The sequence below is a fragment of the Pleurodeles waltl genome, chromosome 1_2 (assembly GCF_031143425.1).
Source record: "Pleurodeles waltl isolate 20211129_DDA chromosome 1_2, aPleWal1.hap1.20221129, whole genome shotgun sequence".
Classification (NCBI taxonomy): Eukaryota; Metazoa; Chordata; class Amphibia; order Caudata; family Salamandridae; genus Pleurodeles; species Pleurodeles waltl.
Window position 1 is genome coordinate 1308740565 of NC_090437.1, and position 16286 is coordinate 1308756850.

A 16286-nucleotide genomic window follows, 5' to 3' on the forward strand; every position below is an offset into this window, starting at 1 on the left:
CACTGTGTGACATCTGAATATGAAAGGTGTGTCCCACTGTGTGGCATCTGAATATTTAAAGCCATGTCCTGCTCTGTGGCCTCTGAAACGTAAAGATGTGTCCCTCTGTGTGAGATCTGAATATGTAAAGCTTTGTCCCACTGTGTGACATCTGAACATCTTAAGCTGTGTCCCACTTTGTGGTCTTTGAATATGTAAAGCTGTGTCCCAATGTGTGGCATCTGAATATGTAAAGGTGTGAACTACTATGCAACATCTGAATATGTAAAGCTGTTTCCCACTGTGTGACATCTGAATATGTGAAGCCGTGTCCCACAGCATGACAGCACAATACGTGAGCTTTGTCCCACTGTGTGACATGTAAATATTTAAAGGTGTGTCCCACTGAGTGACATCTTAATATGTAAAGTTATGTTCCACTGTGTGACATCTGAATATGTAAAGATGTGTTCCAATGTGTGACATCTGAATATGAAATGTGTGTCCCACTGTGTGACATCTGAATATGTAAAGATGTGTGCAACTGTGTAACGTCTGAATATGCAAAGCTGTGCCCCACTGTCTGACATCTGAATATGTGAAGCCATGTCCCACAGTATGACAGCTCAATACGTGAGCTTTGTACCACTGTGTGACATCTGAATATGTAAAGCCATGTCCTGCTCTGGGGCCTCTGAAACGTAAATATGTCGCCCTCTGTGTGAGATCTGAATATGTAGAGCTTTGTCCCACTGTGTGACATCTGAACATCTTAAACTGCATCCCACTTTGTGGCCCCTGAATTTGTAAATCTGTGTTCCATTGTGTGGCATCTGAATATGTAAAGGTGTGAACTACAATGCAACATCTGAATATGTAAAGCCATGTCCTGCTCTGTGGCCTCTGAAACGTAAAGATGTGTCCCTCTGTGTGAGATCTGAATACGTAGAGCTTTGTCCCACTGTGTGACATCTGAACATCTTAAGCTGTGTCCCACTTTGTGGTCTCTGAATATGTAAAGCTGTGTCCCACCGTATGGCATCTGAATATATAAAGGTGTGAACTACTATGCAACATCTGAATATGTAAAGCTGTTTCCCACTGTGTGACATCTGAATAGGTGAAGCCGTGTCCCACAGCATGACAGCACAATACGTGAGCTTTGTCCCACTGTGTGACATGTAAATATTGTGACATGTAAATATTTAAAGGTGTGTCCCACTGTGTGACATCTTAATATGTAAAGTTATGTCCCACTGTGTGACATCTGAATATTTAAAGATGCGTTCCACTGTGTGACATCTGAATATGAAAGGTGTGTCCCACTGTGTGGCATCTGAATATTGAAAGCCATGTCCTGCTCTGTGGCCTCTGAAACGTAAAGATGTGTCCCTCTGTGTGAGATCTGAATATGTAAAGATTTGTCCCACTGTGTGACATCTGAACATCTTAAGCTGTGTCCCACTTTGTGGTCTTTGAATATGTAAAGCTGTGTCCCAATGTGTGGCATCTGAATATGTAAAGGTGTGAACTACTGTGCAACATCTGAATATGTAAAGCTGTTTCCCACTGTGTGACATCTGAATATGTGAAGCCGTGTCCCACAGCATGACAGCACAATACGTGAGCTTTGTCCCACTGTGTGACATGTAAATATTTAAAGGTGTGTCCCACTGAGTGACATCTTAATATGTAAAGTTATGTTCCACTGTGTGACATCTGAATATGTAAAGATGTGTTCCAATGTGTGACATCTGAATATGAAATGTGTGTCCCACTGTGTGACATCTGAATATGTAAAGATGTGTGCAACTGTGTAACGTCTGAATATGCAAAGCTGTGCCCCACTGTGTGACATCTGAATATGTGAAGCCATGTCCCACAGTATGACAGCTCAATACGTGAGCTTTGTACCACTGTGTGACATCTGAATATGTAAAGCCATGTCCTGCTCTGTGGCCTCAGGAACGTAAAGATGTGTCCCTCTGTGTGAGATCTGAATATGTAGAGCTTTGTCCCACTGTGTGACATCTGAACATCTTAAGCTGTGTCCCACTTTGTGGTCTCTGAATATGTAAAGCTGTGTCCCAATGTGTGGCATCTGAATATGTAAAGCTGTGTCCCACCGTATGGCATCTGAATATATAAAGGTGTGAACTACTATGCAACATCTGAATATGTAAAGCTGTTTCCCATTGTGTGACATCTGACTATATGAAGCAGGCCCACAGTGTGACTTCTGAATATGAAAAGCATTGTCTCACTGTGTGACATCTAAACATGTAAAGCCGTGTCCCAGTGTGTGAAATCTAAATTTGCCAAACTGTGTCCCACTTTTTGGCCTCTGAAAATGTGATGCTGTGTCGAGGTGATACTGTGGTACACAGTGTCACATAAGTACCTACACATACACAACCCAGTTTGATGCTGCGCTGTGCAAGAGAAGGGGACACGCGGGGTAAGCGTTTTTGGGGAGCAGGGATCTATCCTCTTCCTGTGGCAGGAGGGTCACTGAAGTGGAATTGTTGAATATGTAATGCATCTTGTGCTGGATGAATAATTGTTCCCCAGCATGTCATGCACACGACACGCTGTGCTACAATACCACTCATGAAACAATATTTCTCAATTTGTAATTCGTTTCTCACTTCTGTCTCGCTTATAATACGGCTGATTTCACAGAATTTCTAGCACATGTTCCCTTTCTATACATGTTATATGTAACGTGCCATCACCCCAGAGCGGCGTTCAAAGCTGTCTGGATTTGTAAATGTTTCATTACACGTGAGATCCAAAGCTGAGTGCAAGTTTCTACATAAAAGGCTGTTTTTCTCCACCAAGCTGGTGATTTTTCTGCAGACAAGACAGGCAGGCCGGGGGGGGCCCAGACTGCCTGCGAGTGGGTTCCTAAAGCGGATGTGTTGTGACATTAAAGGCCAGATCTCACTCAATCGTCCATGCCCCCCATGCACCGATAGCATGCTGGTGACCCTTCAAAGCCCAGGTCTCACACAACCGTACAAGCCCACCCACGCACAGATACCAAGCTAGAGGACCCCCAAAGCCCAGATTTCACACAACCGTACATGCACACCCATGCACGGATAGCAGGCTAGTGGACCCCCAAAGCCCAGATTTCACACAATCGGACATGTCTGCCTATGCACAGATAGCAGGCTACTGGACCCCAAAATCCTAGATTTCACACAACCGTACATGCCCACCCATGCACAGATAGCAGGCTAGTGGACCCCCAAAGCCCAGATTTCACACAACCGTACATGCACACCCATGCACGGATAGCAGGCTAGTGGACCCCCAAAGCCCAGATTTCACACAACCGTACATGCACACCCATGCACAGATAGCAGGCTAGTGGACCCCCAAAGCCCAGATTTCACACAACCGTACATGCCCACCCATGCACAGATAGCAGGCTAGTGGACCCCCAAAGCCCAGATTTCACACAACCGTACATGCACACCCATGCACAGATAGCAGGCTAGTGGACCCCCAAAGCCCAGATTTCACACAACCGTACATGCACACCCATGCACAGATAGCAGGCTAGTGGACCCCCAAAGCCCAGATTTCACACAACCGTACATGCCCACCCATGCACAGATAGCAGGCTAGTGGACCCCCAAAGCCCAGATTTCACACAACCGTACATGCACACCCATGCACAGATAGCAGGCTAGTGGACCCCCAAAGCCCAGATTTCACACAACCGTACATGCACACCCATGCACAGATAGCAGGCTAGTGGACCCCCAAAGCCCAGATTTCACACAACCGTACATGCACACCCATGCACAGATAGCAGGCTAGTGGACCCCCAAAGCCCAGATTTCACACAACCGTACATGCACACCCATGCACAGATAGCAGGCTAGTGGACCCCCAAAGCCCAGATTTCACACAACCGTACATGCACACCCATGCACAGATAGCAGGCTAGTGGACCCCCAAAGCCCAGATTTCACACAACCGTACATGCCCACCCATGCACAGATAGCAGGCTAGTGGACCCCCAAAGCGCAGATTTCACACAACCGTACATGCACACCCATGCACGGATAGCAGGCTAGTGGACCCCCAAAGCCCAGATTTCACACAACCGTACATGCACAGATAGCAGGCTAGTGGACCCCCAAAGCCCAGATTTCACACAACCGTACATGCACACCCATGCACGGATAGCAGGCTAGTGGACCCCCAAAGCCCAGATTTCACACAACCGTACATGCACAGATAGCAGGCTAGTGGACCCCCAAAGCCCAGATTTCACACAACCGTACATGCACACCCATGCACAGATAGCAGGCTAGTGGACCCCCAAAGCCCAGATTTCACACAACCGTACATGCACAGATAGCAGGCTAGTGGACCCCCAAAGCCCAGATTTCACACAACCGTACATGCACACCCATGCACGGATAGCAGGCTAGTGGACCCCCAAAGCCCAGATTTCACACAACCGTACATGCACAGATAGCAGGCTAGTGGACTCCCAGTTCAAAACAGCTACAGTGATCCCTAAACCTCCAAATCACTAGCTGTATAAACACCTCAGTATTTATTTTCTTTTTTGTTTTTAGAATGCCTAAACTCCTGCCATCCCTCTCTGTAGGAAATACAAGTGTTGTCACCGTAATGATGGACCTGTTTAAATGATGATGTCACTTCCTGAAAGACATGGTACAGCCTTTTGTATATGATTCAAAACACTAGAGCTAGAAACAGCCAGACCTAGGGTGCCCATTTTACAAAGGTAACCATACATGTGTATATTTACACCTGCACCTAGGTGTAACTCCTCACTTGTTTGCTAGTCACCATTTCCGGGTTTAGATTTACATCTAGGTGTAGACTTGCATGTCTTCACCATCTGAAATAAAGGGGTGGGGCCTCCTACAACAGAGTTTATATGCGTGGAATAAAACTTGTCGCCTTTTGGGTGCGATCATCACCACCAGAGTCAAGGAAGGTCTCCCTATGAGAAAGTATAGAGCAATTCAGTTTCTTATTTAAAAAAAATATATATTTATATATGTGTATATATATAGTTATATATTAAAATATTTATTAAACTGGAAATAATAAAATAAAATGTTATGGTATATTATGGGCCTGATTACGATCTTGGCGGACGGGATCCTTGGCCACAAACATGACGGATATCCGCTCTGCCGTATTACAAGTTCCATTTGGCGGATGGGATCCTCGGCCACAAACATGACGGATATCCGCTCTGCCGTATTACAAGTTCCATTTGGCGGATGGGATCCTCAGCCACAAACATGACGGATATCCGCTCTGCCGTATTACAAGTTCCATTTGGCAGATGGGATCCTCGGCCACAAACATGACGGATATCCGCTCTGCCGTATTACAAGTTCCATTTGGCGGATGGGATCCTCGGCCACAAACATGACGGATATCCGCTCTGCCGTATTACACGTTCCATTTTATCCTATGGGACTTGTAATATGGCGGACGGGATATCCGTCACGTTTGTGACAGAGTATCCCATCCGCCAAGATCGTAATCAGGTCCCAACTCATCAAACTAAATGTGCAGCATACAATCATAAAGAGAAATACTAATGATTAAAAATAATTTAACAAAATACTCACCATCACTACAATTTAATTTTATGCCAAGTCAACTTGGTTAATTAATTGAAACACTTTTCACATTTCTTAAAAAACGTTTGAAAGTTTGATTTAAGTATTTTCTAATTATTAGTTCATTATTAAATTGAAACAACAATCAAAATAACGTAATGAATTCAACATAAGTGCTTTTGTGGTGCTAGTATAATGCCAAGCCTCCACTGTTTATATGGGAGTGTATTACAGGCTGGCTTTCAGTGGTGGCTGACTTACTCCAGCACTGGGCTGGAGTAGGTTTGAACCTATTTCTCCACCTTCAGGGCTAGTGTTCTCCTACATCGCACAGTGTACGCTTACAGGGGTAACACATATGCACACAGGTGTCAACCAATCAAATATAGTGCAGGCCACCCCTCCTCAATCCACACACACCAATTACCCAAACAGACCACCACATATATTTGGATGATGCTGTTTGTTCAATGGCCATCTTATGTGTGTCAGTGGAGTTGTGGTTCTTTTGCCAGCGTGTGGGGTGTGCAATATAAGTTGATTTTTCCATTGTTCGTTTATCCTTTGGATGGTATGCCTAGCTGATGTTTTCCTGGGAGAGTTGGTTGGAGCTGTGTCTTAAATTGTTGGTTGTTTATAAGGGGCTGATGTTTTGTATCACAAGGTTAGGACCTCTTTATGTGCATGTTGTCTCCTGTCCTGGTGCCTACGTCATTGTGCCTGTCTATGACATCATGAGTGTTTCATGTTTGGCTATTCATCGAGCAATCAGTGGGGAGCTTTAGTCTACGCAGACTGAGCTCCTGGTGGGATTTACTATACATAGTGTATCCCAGACTGCACTAGAAGAATAAACTGAATTTCCAGTAGCTGCCTGCCGCCACCAGTAACCTCTTTCCATGCGACTCCACATCTCTATAGACTCCAATCACTTGTTTACGTTGTTTTAGCAGCATTTTGAGCTGTTTGATGGTCATTACGTTGGCAATCCCGACAGATTAGAGAGCCATGCTTAGTTCGATTCAGAATTAATCGAGGAACCAAAACAATATAGAGAAAATTGACAAAAATGATTGAGAGGGTGGATATTCTGGAGTCATCTTGTAGGGAAAATGTTTAAATTACTTTCAGATATAGGCTCAATATCTTGATAGTAATGGAAACAAGCATTTGCAATGCAACGGGTCTCGTGTTTGCTCGAGTTAGAACGGTAATTCAAACGGAGGAGGGATCATCATGGGACAAATTTCCATCTTTCGAAGCTTGCACTTTTTGTACTGGGCACTATGGGCCTCATTATGACTTTGGCAGTCTTCCGCCCACCATATTACTGGTACTGCTGGATTTCTGCCACATTTTGGATGGAAATCAAGCAGTAGTCGTACTGTCTGGCGGAGGCGCTCTGGCGGTTCCACCACCGACCCACCCTGCGAGAAGGACACCGCCCGCCGTATTATGTGCAATAATACCGCCTGGCGGTATCCTGCTGGCGGGGTGCTGACGGCGGTGGAAGCGCCCCTACCCGTTCTCTGCCGGACGACCTCCTTCCCGGACCAGGTAAATTGATCATGCGACAGGGGAAGGGGGTGTTGTGTGTGCATGTGTGTGGTGTCTGTGTGTGTGCATGAATGTGTGTATGTGTGTGTCTATACGAGTATGAGTGTGGTGCTGAATGCATGTTTGCGTGTGTCTATGCGTGTATGAATGGGTGTGTGTGTATGTGTTTATGAATGGGTGTGAGTATGCGTGTATGGATGGGTGTGTGTATGGATGGGTGTGTATGGATGGGTGTGAGTATGCGTGGTTGAATGTGTGTATGATTGCGGAGGTGAATGTGAGTATGGATGCGTGTGAGTGAATGCATGCATGTAAGTGTAGGTGAACGACTGTATGTGTGGTGCATGTGAGTGTCTGTGCGTGTGCATGTGCACTTTTGCGGGGAGTGGGGTGGGGAGGCGCTCTGTATGGAGGGATAGAGGGGATGCAGCACTGTGTATGGAGGGGGCAGGGGGTGGGGTGCGGGGGAAGGGAGGCACTGTGTATGGAAGAGGGGAGGGGGTTTAGTGCTTCCTAGGGGGGAGTCGTCTACCGGTGACAGGGAAGAAATTCCCTATCACCGGTACCCCTTCCGCCAGGGTTTTTGTTGCGGTGCTACGGCCGCGGAAACCCTGGTGGAAAGGCGGCTCCTAATACCACCGGCGGTCTTCTGTGGACTGCCGGGTCGGCAGTTCCGACCACCCTGGCGGTATGAGTGAAGATGTGGCAAATTGGCTGCCACATCTCCACTCATACCACCAGGGGACCGCCACGTTTACCCTGGCAGTCAGAATGAGGCCCTATATTTCTTTACTCAAGAGCAGACAAGGAAGGCAGCTCAGAGGTGGTAAATCTGACATCAGTAACGTGTGCTCTGGTTCTGGGCGGGCAGGGGATGGTCGTGACACTGGCTAAGAGTCCCTTGGAGTGAAGTGTCCAGAGGGGAACACCTCTGGTCCTGGTTAGATGATTCATTTCTTCTCTCCTCCCCTCAGGGTGTGGTGTGTGGGAACTCAATGTTTTAATACATGTAGAGAATGAGTAGCTGTCATATGTAAAGAGACGGAATACTGACTTCCACAGATGTTCTAGCTAAACTAGCTGGGTTCTAGCTGGGTGTTTCAATATCTAGTCTGCATTCTCCTAAAAACACACTTTTAATAAATAAAATAACAGTGTAAAGGTAGAAGGGAACCTGGGATGTTACTGAAACTAGGCTGCTTTAGCAGCACAGACAGTTCAGGTGCATACCATGCTGGGATTATGAGACAAGACAATGTATTTCTTTTAATTAAATGCATAAAACATGCACTTGTTCCTCTAGGGTCTGTAAATCTCGTCTACACTGTCTTGAATTTCTTCTCTTATCTCATTATCGCTCTTTATGATATTATTGTTAAGCAGAAATGAGGAAAGGCGTGATGGCATTTGATGAGGCACTTTCACACATTCGCACGTGCCAAGGTAGGCACCTATACAGGAATGACAATACCATGTACTCAAAGTCACACCTGGGTGTTACAGCCGCCTACACATTGTGGTATTTTGTGCGGCGGTCTCGGAGTGTTTGCACTTATCCACATGAACCACTTCTAAATTAAACATAAGCAACTGATGGTCTTCTCACTTCTGCAGGTAGAGGCACCCAGTTTAGGAGTGTGCAGCTGACATAAATATTGCAAAAACCTGCAATTATCATAAAAATAAAAACATGAGATGCTGAACCACTCCCTTGAAAAAGGATGTTTCCCGCTAGAACTCAGGACGTCCTTTATTAGATCGCTCATGAAAAAAAGCCACAACACATCTAGCCCAGGAACATGTAAGACATTTGTTAGCGGCGCTTTCCACGGAAAATTGATTGAAAGAGCTGAGTTCTCCCAATGTGCAATTGGACCATTAAGCTAAGGTACAGATTCACCTCTCCCGGCATCTAGGTTGATGTAAGTTCGCACTGGAGCGGCCGTACTGGTGCCCTTAAAGATATCTGCAGCTCTTGACCCATTCCACCACCAAATTCTACTCCTGAGACTAGTAAAGATCAGAAGAGACCCTGAAGTGGATCGCCTCCTACCTCAAAGATGGGGAACGCCTGGTGACAATACCACCGTTTACCTCATCGACCTCCTCCTCACACTGGCATCTCATAAGGGTCGATCAGCCTAACTTCTGTTCAAACTTTTCTTCACCCCCCCCCCCCAAAATCCTAATCTTATCATTCAACCTAACACACTGCAGCTACGCAGATGACACACAAATTACCCGAGACCTGAAAAGCCCAAGGGAGGTACACTCATCTAGGTTGGACAAGTGTCTCTGTGCTGTTGATGAATGGATCATGACCAACCACCTTAAACTCAATGAATACAAAAGGAAGCACAATGGAGTAACTACCTGTTATACACGGCACACCTTAGTGCATTTTCCTGAAACTTTTTGCTTTTTTCTCCCAGTCTTTGCTGACAGACACTTCTTCCACTTATGGCAATGGGAAGGTGCGTGCACCCCTCCTACCTATGTTAGGAAGGGGACGGATTGGGCGTGATTGATGTGCTTTACCCAGGAGGACCCTGTAAAAAAAGTACCCCACATACCTGGGCAGGTATGACCCTGGCTACTAGGGGGACGTTGCATTGTGTGCGCCACCCCCCTAAAAGACCCTGTCAACCATGTCTTGGGCCTGATTGGAGGGGCCTGCGGGGGCGCTAGTGCACCTCCGCTCAGGGTGGAAGCCCCTATGTGGGGGCCAACCTTGAGCCAACCTTACAAGTACCCTGGCGGCACCTGAAGATGAGGCAGGTGGCAGGCATAAGGCAGGGCAGGTATACAAAGGTGTACTCTGACCTGGTAGGGAAGAAGCCCCATGTAGGTGTCCCCTACCTGGGGGAGGGGTCGGCTGTGACCATGGGATATGCCGGTCCTTTATTAGTGGTCTTTGGGCCCTGGGTACTGTCCCCTGGTATGTGCAGGGTGGAAGTGCGTGCACCTGTCCTCTACAGGGTGGGAGGTGGTGCTGACCAACATGGACGGAGCCAGCTATGGCAGGCCCTGGGGTGTGCACTTGTGCCAGAGGGCTTTCGGATCCACTGAACCTAGCACAAGAGGCCATGGTATGCCCACCTACACGATGATGGTTTGATGTATGTTGCACCGGGCCTAGCTAGCCAATATGTGCCACTTGCATAGGGGGGACTGAATATATATTGAGCCTGGCCTAGTTGGCCTCTCTGTGCCCATGTGTCTGTTGGTGTTCATATATATGCTGAGCTTGGCATAGCTGGCCTCTAGGTGCCTACCTGCACCAGGGCGTCATACCTATAGTGAGGTTACCACAACTTGCCAGTGTGAACATACTTGCAGGACCCCGCATGGTCAGCGGTTGTCAAGTGTGTCACATTTCTCTTGTATGACCCTAGCCTGCTCACACATTGAGTGCTGTGCCCCATTCACAGGGGGCAACCCTCGGAGGCGGGGGTATCGCCAGAGTTGTGCTTTACTCTCCCTCGTATGGCACAGCTATACTTGCGTCCAAGTGTGTGACCGGGGAGTCTGGTGTGACTAAAGTCATTGCAAACCAGACATTGTTCCTCATTCCAGGGAGGTAATGAAACGAAGTTCCTTGTGTGACAGGATTGTGTCTAGACTGACACAAGTCATTAAGCACTGGACATTGTGCCTCATTCCATTGGGGCGCGGGATTTACGTTCTTAGGGAACGTCCGGGATTGTCTGGTGCAGTTCAAGTCATAACACACCAGACTACGTGCCTCTTTCCGAGGAGGTAGCACACTGGGAATTGTCTTTGGAGTTATCGTATGGTCAGGGCAGACCCAGGTCATCGGGCCCCTGGTGTTGTGCCTCATTTTTGTGCAGGGAACTCACTGGCTCCCAACATCAGAACTCAGCCCTCCCTCCCTGCCATCATGAATCACCTAGGACTCCTCTTTCCCTCTTCTTCCTGAAGTTGCTTCTTCCTCCATGCAATCTACAACTCCTCCTGGTGCAGGCGATGCTCACCGAAGGAACTGCAGACAGAGTAAATCTAAGGTAAGACTCTCTTAATCAGTCCCAGGTGACAGCTACACGCTGCTGTACACAACAGTCTTTAAACTACAGCTGCCAACCAATTCACAGCAACACACAAGGCTAAAATATACTCTACAACAGCACTTAGGGATGGCATTATGAGACCGTTCTGTGGTAGGCGGGCAGGGATACCAACACAACAGTCTTCTCCGTTATTTCTGATGTTAATATTCCGTGCACCTACTGTTCGCCTCCTCTTTGTCCAATGTATTGTTGAGCTTTACCTGAGTTATATGTAAACTGTTAAAATACCTTTGGGTGCAGGTGCATTATATGTAATTTTTAAATAAATAAACACATACTAGTTCCAGAGGGCCACAGACGTACTGGCTATCGCACAGAAGGAGTGTCGAGGTCACGCAAATGCTAAACAGCTTTTATGCTTGAATCATTTGTTGTGATCTATAAATGTCAGCAGTTATGCCCACAGGGTGACTCCTTGTGGAGTTCGGGGTGCGCCAGATATGAAGAAGTAACTCTCAGTTGTGTTGGACACGTGGAGGCGGCAGTGCAGGACTAAAGAGAGAGTTTTGAAGGCAGAAGGAGTCGATGGTTTAAGGGATTAAGGGCCTGATTTTGATTTTGGCGGAGGGGTTGCTCCATTACAATGGCGACGGATATTCCGTCTGCTGAATTCTAAATCCCAACCCCTCAGCCGAAATATAAATCAGGCCCAAAGTGTACCATAAACAGAAGATTCAAATGGGCAAAAAAGTACTTAATTTGCCTAAGTGTCCTCCTGTATCTCACAGATATGTGGCCACAAGTCAGGTAGTCTCCTATGGCTCGACCTCTGGGTGGGCGAGAGTCAAGACGAACCACCAAGAGTAGCATAGGAACACTCTCATCACCCATGCCAGAGGCTGATGATGGACCCGTGCTGATGTTCTGCTAGAAAGATGCTCATGAATCAGTGGACGGAGGCTGGAAGGAGGGTGTTGCGGAAGGACCTCAGAGTGACATGGTGGGATTGTTGGTGCAGGGGTGTGCTTCTGTCAGCTCAGCTCCCTTCAGTAGTGTTCATCTTCACTTTGCACTGTATCACAGCAGGGATGTCTGAAGGGTTTGAGAGTTCTCCGAGTCGGCTCTTCTGATCTCCCAGGGGTCTCGCTTGGGCCACAGTTGAAATCAGCAGGCAGATGCAGATTGTACTGAGGGAGAGTTCTGTACTGGATCTTAGCCTTGGGAAGACAAGCGGTATGAAGCAGCCAAGAACTGCCATGCATGTTCACATACATCTTCTAAATCCAATCCCACTGCCAATAGGGCTTGGCCTCATACTCTACAAAGCAGAACAAAGAAATCAAGAGGGAACTGTCACTCGAGAAGAAATTATGTGAGAACCCTGTTGGGGTCTCCTTACACCTAGCAGCTGCCAGAGCCTCTGCTGGGAAGCACTGGTATATGTGTGCATGTGCTCCAGTAAATCAGAGGCCACTTGGATAAGCCAAAATGATAAACATAGGAGAACTTTAGGGAGTAAAAACAAAAATGATGCAATAACCTACGAGCCTTGTTCCAACACGGAAGTACAAACACTGTTTTGTTTCCTGGGTTTCAGCAAGGGGAGGCTGTACTCAAAAGAGGGGCCAATACAAAACAAGTCTACTATATGAGGAAGTCTCATTCCAGCAGTCATAGGCGTAACCCAGTGATCTACACAACTGCGGCAGGCCTATCAGGACAATAGAAAAGAGGTGAAATCTTTAGTTCAACAGAAGTATAGGCTTGTATACTCACACATGTCGAAGGGCCATATGCTGTGGAGCCAAATTCTAACTACTGAACATCTTTGGGGAACAAGGCGCAGCCTCTCATGCGAAAGGGCCGACATACCAAGATCATCTGAGGATTCTGCCCTTGGGACAGCAGCGAGGAGAGGGTGGGGAGCAGGGAATGGGTGTCCCAGGGATACTTATCTGAAAATAATGCAAACTGATGGGGGCACAATGGTGTGGAATATCCTTGAAAGTAATTTTGGGATTCTGCACCGTCAACACATCCAACGGCAGCAGTGCTTAATTTGTGTAAATAAATAAATAAAAGAAAAACAGTACCAGAGCCCTCCTCGGAAGGCCACTGAAGCCTGCAGCAAACATCTCCTACAAGTGTGACTACTCTATTTCAGGCTACCCAAAGCTATAATAATGGAGTGAGTGACAGGTGTTATTAATTTTTAATGGTTATTGATTTATTAACCACTGTTATTCTTATCTCAAATGTTGACAGACAGTGCCACCTTGTGGTGGACTGTCACTAGAGTCGGTGCTGCCAATTAAGTGCCGGTGCCGAGCACCGCAAACCACCAGTTCAAATTAGGCACTGAACACCAGCCCGCTCATGTTCATTTTGGTGGCAGAAAAAGCCATTTCAAAGAGAAGAAAGCACCTTAAGGATGTTTCACATGTAAGTGCACTCAAATCACATTTGATATTTTCCTTTGAATGTGAAAAATGTATAAAACGATTGAAACCGAAAAGAATATCGACCAGATGTCATGTGTGAATGTTAATGCAGTAAGCCTTAGTCACCCAGCGTAAAGAGTTGTCAGTGCGCTGAAAAAGTCTCTGATACTCAAGAGTTTTTGCAGCTACCAATGTCTGCAGTCCAGCCAGAGGATAAAGGGTCAAGAAAACATTGACAGCTGTCATTGTTAAACCTCGGGACAGTGTGAGATAGTGGATGGTTCCTGCTCTCTGCAGACATAGGTAACTTGAAATTCAACATCAGTCTCCCACCATTGAGCAACTTACTTCTAAAGCGTCATGTTGCACCAAAGGTGGTACTTTTCTGATATTTATCTTATTACAGGTTTTGTTTTGCTTGTCAGCTCTAATGTGACAGCGGAAAGGAAGATTTGGGTGGGGCGAGGGATGGAAGACGCAAACGGGGGTGGCAGGAGGCCAGGTTTTTTTTTTTTTACATTTGGGCAAAGGGAGAGGGTGGATATACAGAGGGTGATACAGGGATGGTAGGACTCTAGATATTTTTTCAGTGTGGGTGGGGCAGGAGTAAATGCTGATCAGGCTGTCAGGCATTATTTTTTTATTTACTTGGGAGGGGATGGTTAATGTTGAGGTTTATGAGGATTAGGGCAGTGCACTGCAGGTGAATGGGGAGGGTGGAAAGACGCCAGGTAAGGGTTGGTTTATTTGTTCGGAAGTAGTGTAAGAGGGTGACAGGACAGCAGCTTGTTGTGTAGAGCTACCCAGTAACTCCTTTCTCGCTGCACTGCTAACCTGGGCAGGAGGAGAGGAGGTGGGCACGCATACCATAACATTATAGATGAGTAAAAGTGAATAACAAAGATCTTTTTCACCTCAGAGTTCTGAGTGACATCATACAGAACCTGAGCTTCACTCTGGTGTCACTGGTGCCCGATGCCACTAAGAACCTCTCTGTTACCCATCTATAATTCAATAGTTGCTTTGGGGCTGATAATACCCAAGCCACGACTCTCGAAGAAACAAGTGAGGGGAGATATCCAGATTGTGTGAATCAGTGTATGGCAATAGAGACACCAAACTAGATGGCAAATGCTTGCCCACGAAGGCATCAAAAGGTGGGTGGGTGGTACCTCACTCCAAGTCAATGCAGTCATTATTTCCACTTCTGGACTTAACATGTTCTGGGTATTGTAGTCTTGGTTTGCTTCCACCCCCTGATTAATGGCTGGTGCTGATGGCTTGTGGAGGTAAAGTCTGAGGGATGAGTTTCAAAAGTAAGTTGTGGTGGGCAATTATTTGCATATAGTCTACAACAGAACATTTGTTCGACCCAAAGAGTGCAATAGCAGATACATGGTCGTCTCAGGATACAGGTTCATAGTGTTGTTCTGCTGATGGCAGATCAAGGGATGTTTTCTTGATCTTTAAAGACTTTTGCCAACACTGAAAACAATATCATATTGCTTTGGTGTTGGGGAATTATAGAAAGAGAATAAGTTATAAGGAAGAGAGATCCAAGTGTACATGAGAACAAAAAGCTTTAGCAAATAGTAAAATGCATTTATTCAGCATCCACCTCACCAACAATGCCAGCTTATTTGGTAAATGGTAGTGTTCAGCCAAAAAAAATAAAAAAAAATAATATAAAATAGAAATACTGTGAAGAACACAATAACCTCAAGTCTGCAATTTACTGCACAATAAATTATATAAAACAAATTTACTACTAATAAGCTACATTCGGAGTATCTCAGTTACTTACCCACAGCTGGAAAGGGCACAAATCTCTGGATAAGGAGGCGGGTGGCAGGCGTAAATGTATTTGCTCTTTGAACCAGGACATTGAGTCCCACCTAGAAACACAGATGTTATGAATGTTAGAAGTTTATTAATGTATTGTGTGCTTTTCTAAGCACAGCAGCTGTTACAAGAAAGAAACTACCCTCCTCTAGAGCACTGTGATGAAATATGTTGTTTAGGTCAGGCCTAAACTATGAGAGGAAGAACACAGGGTGGAGGAAGAACACAGGGTGGGGGAAGACCACAGGGTGGAGGAGTAGCAGAACTTGGCACGGGGGTGGGAATGGAGGAGGAAGGTAACTCCTTCCACGTTTCACCCAAAATAACTAGTAAGGTCAGTTCTGACAAAGCAACCACTGAACAATGTGAAGAGTGATGGTCATGGTGGTCCTACACACATGCACGGAGAACAGTGACATAGTAGTTAGTTGTTTTACATTATTCCTTTTGTTATATTGTTTGTGCTGGGTCCCACCAAGCTGAATGTACGCGGAAGGTACAGTCACACAGGACTGATGGTGATGTAAAGCAAGAACATTTTTAACTGTGTCACCATTCCTGCCATTGACCTGCAGGAAAAGACACCATGCACAAAGTGTGAATCAAGGTACTAAATATAAATTTTATAAAATAATAGTCAAATAAAGTACAGAACATACATCACCAACCCTCCAGGACACTGAGGTCAGCCAATATCAACCTTCTCTCCCTCTCCATCCTGGCCTTATACGGACAAACGACTGGGTGGGAGCTCATGCCACGCACACGGATGTTTGTAACGAAATAGACATCTAGCACACTCAAGACCA

The 16286-nt window shown here is 46.2% G+C and overlaps 1 protein-coding gene across 1 annotated transcript in view; it reads right to left on the bottom strand.

Moving 5' to 3' along the window:
- Positions 1-16286, bottom strand: part of SFXN5 (sideroflexin 5) — an 809240-nt gene that overhangs the window by 347900 nt on the left and 445054 nt on the right. Inside the window, exon 10 of the mRNA XM_069205595.1 lies at positions 15440-15530. Coding sequence (XP_069061696.1) covers positions 15440-15530 — 91 coding nt within the window. The remainder of the gene's footprint in view (positions 1-15439; positions 15531-16286) is intronic.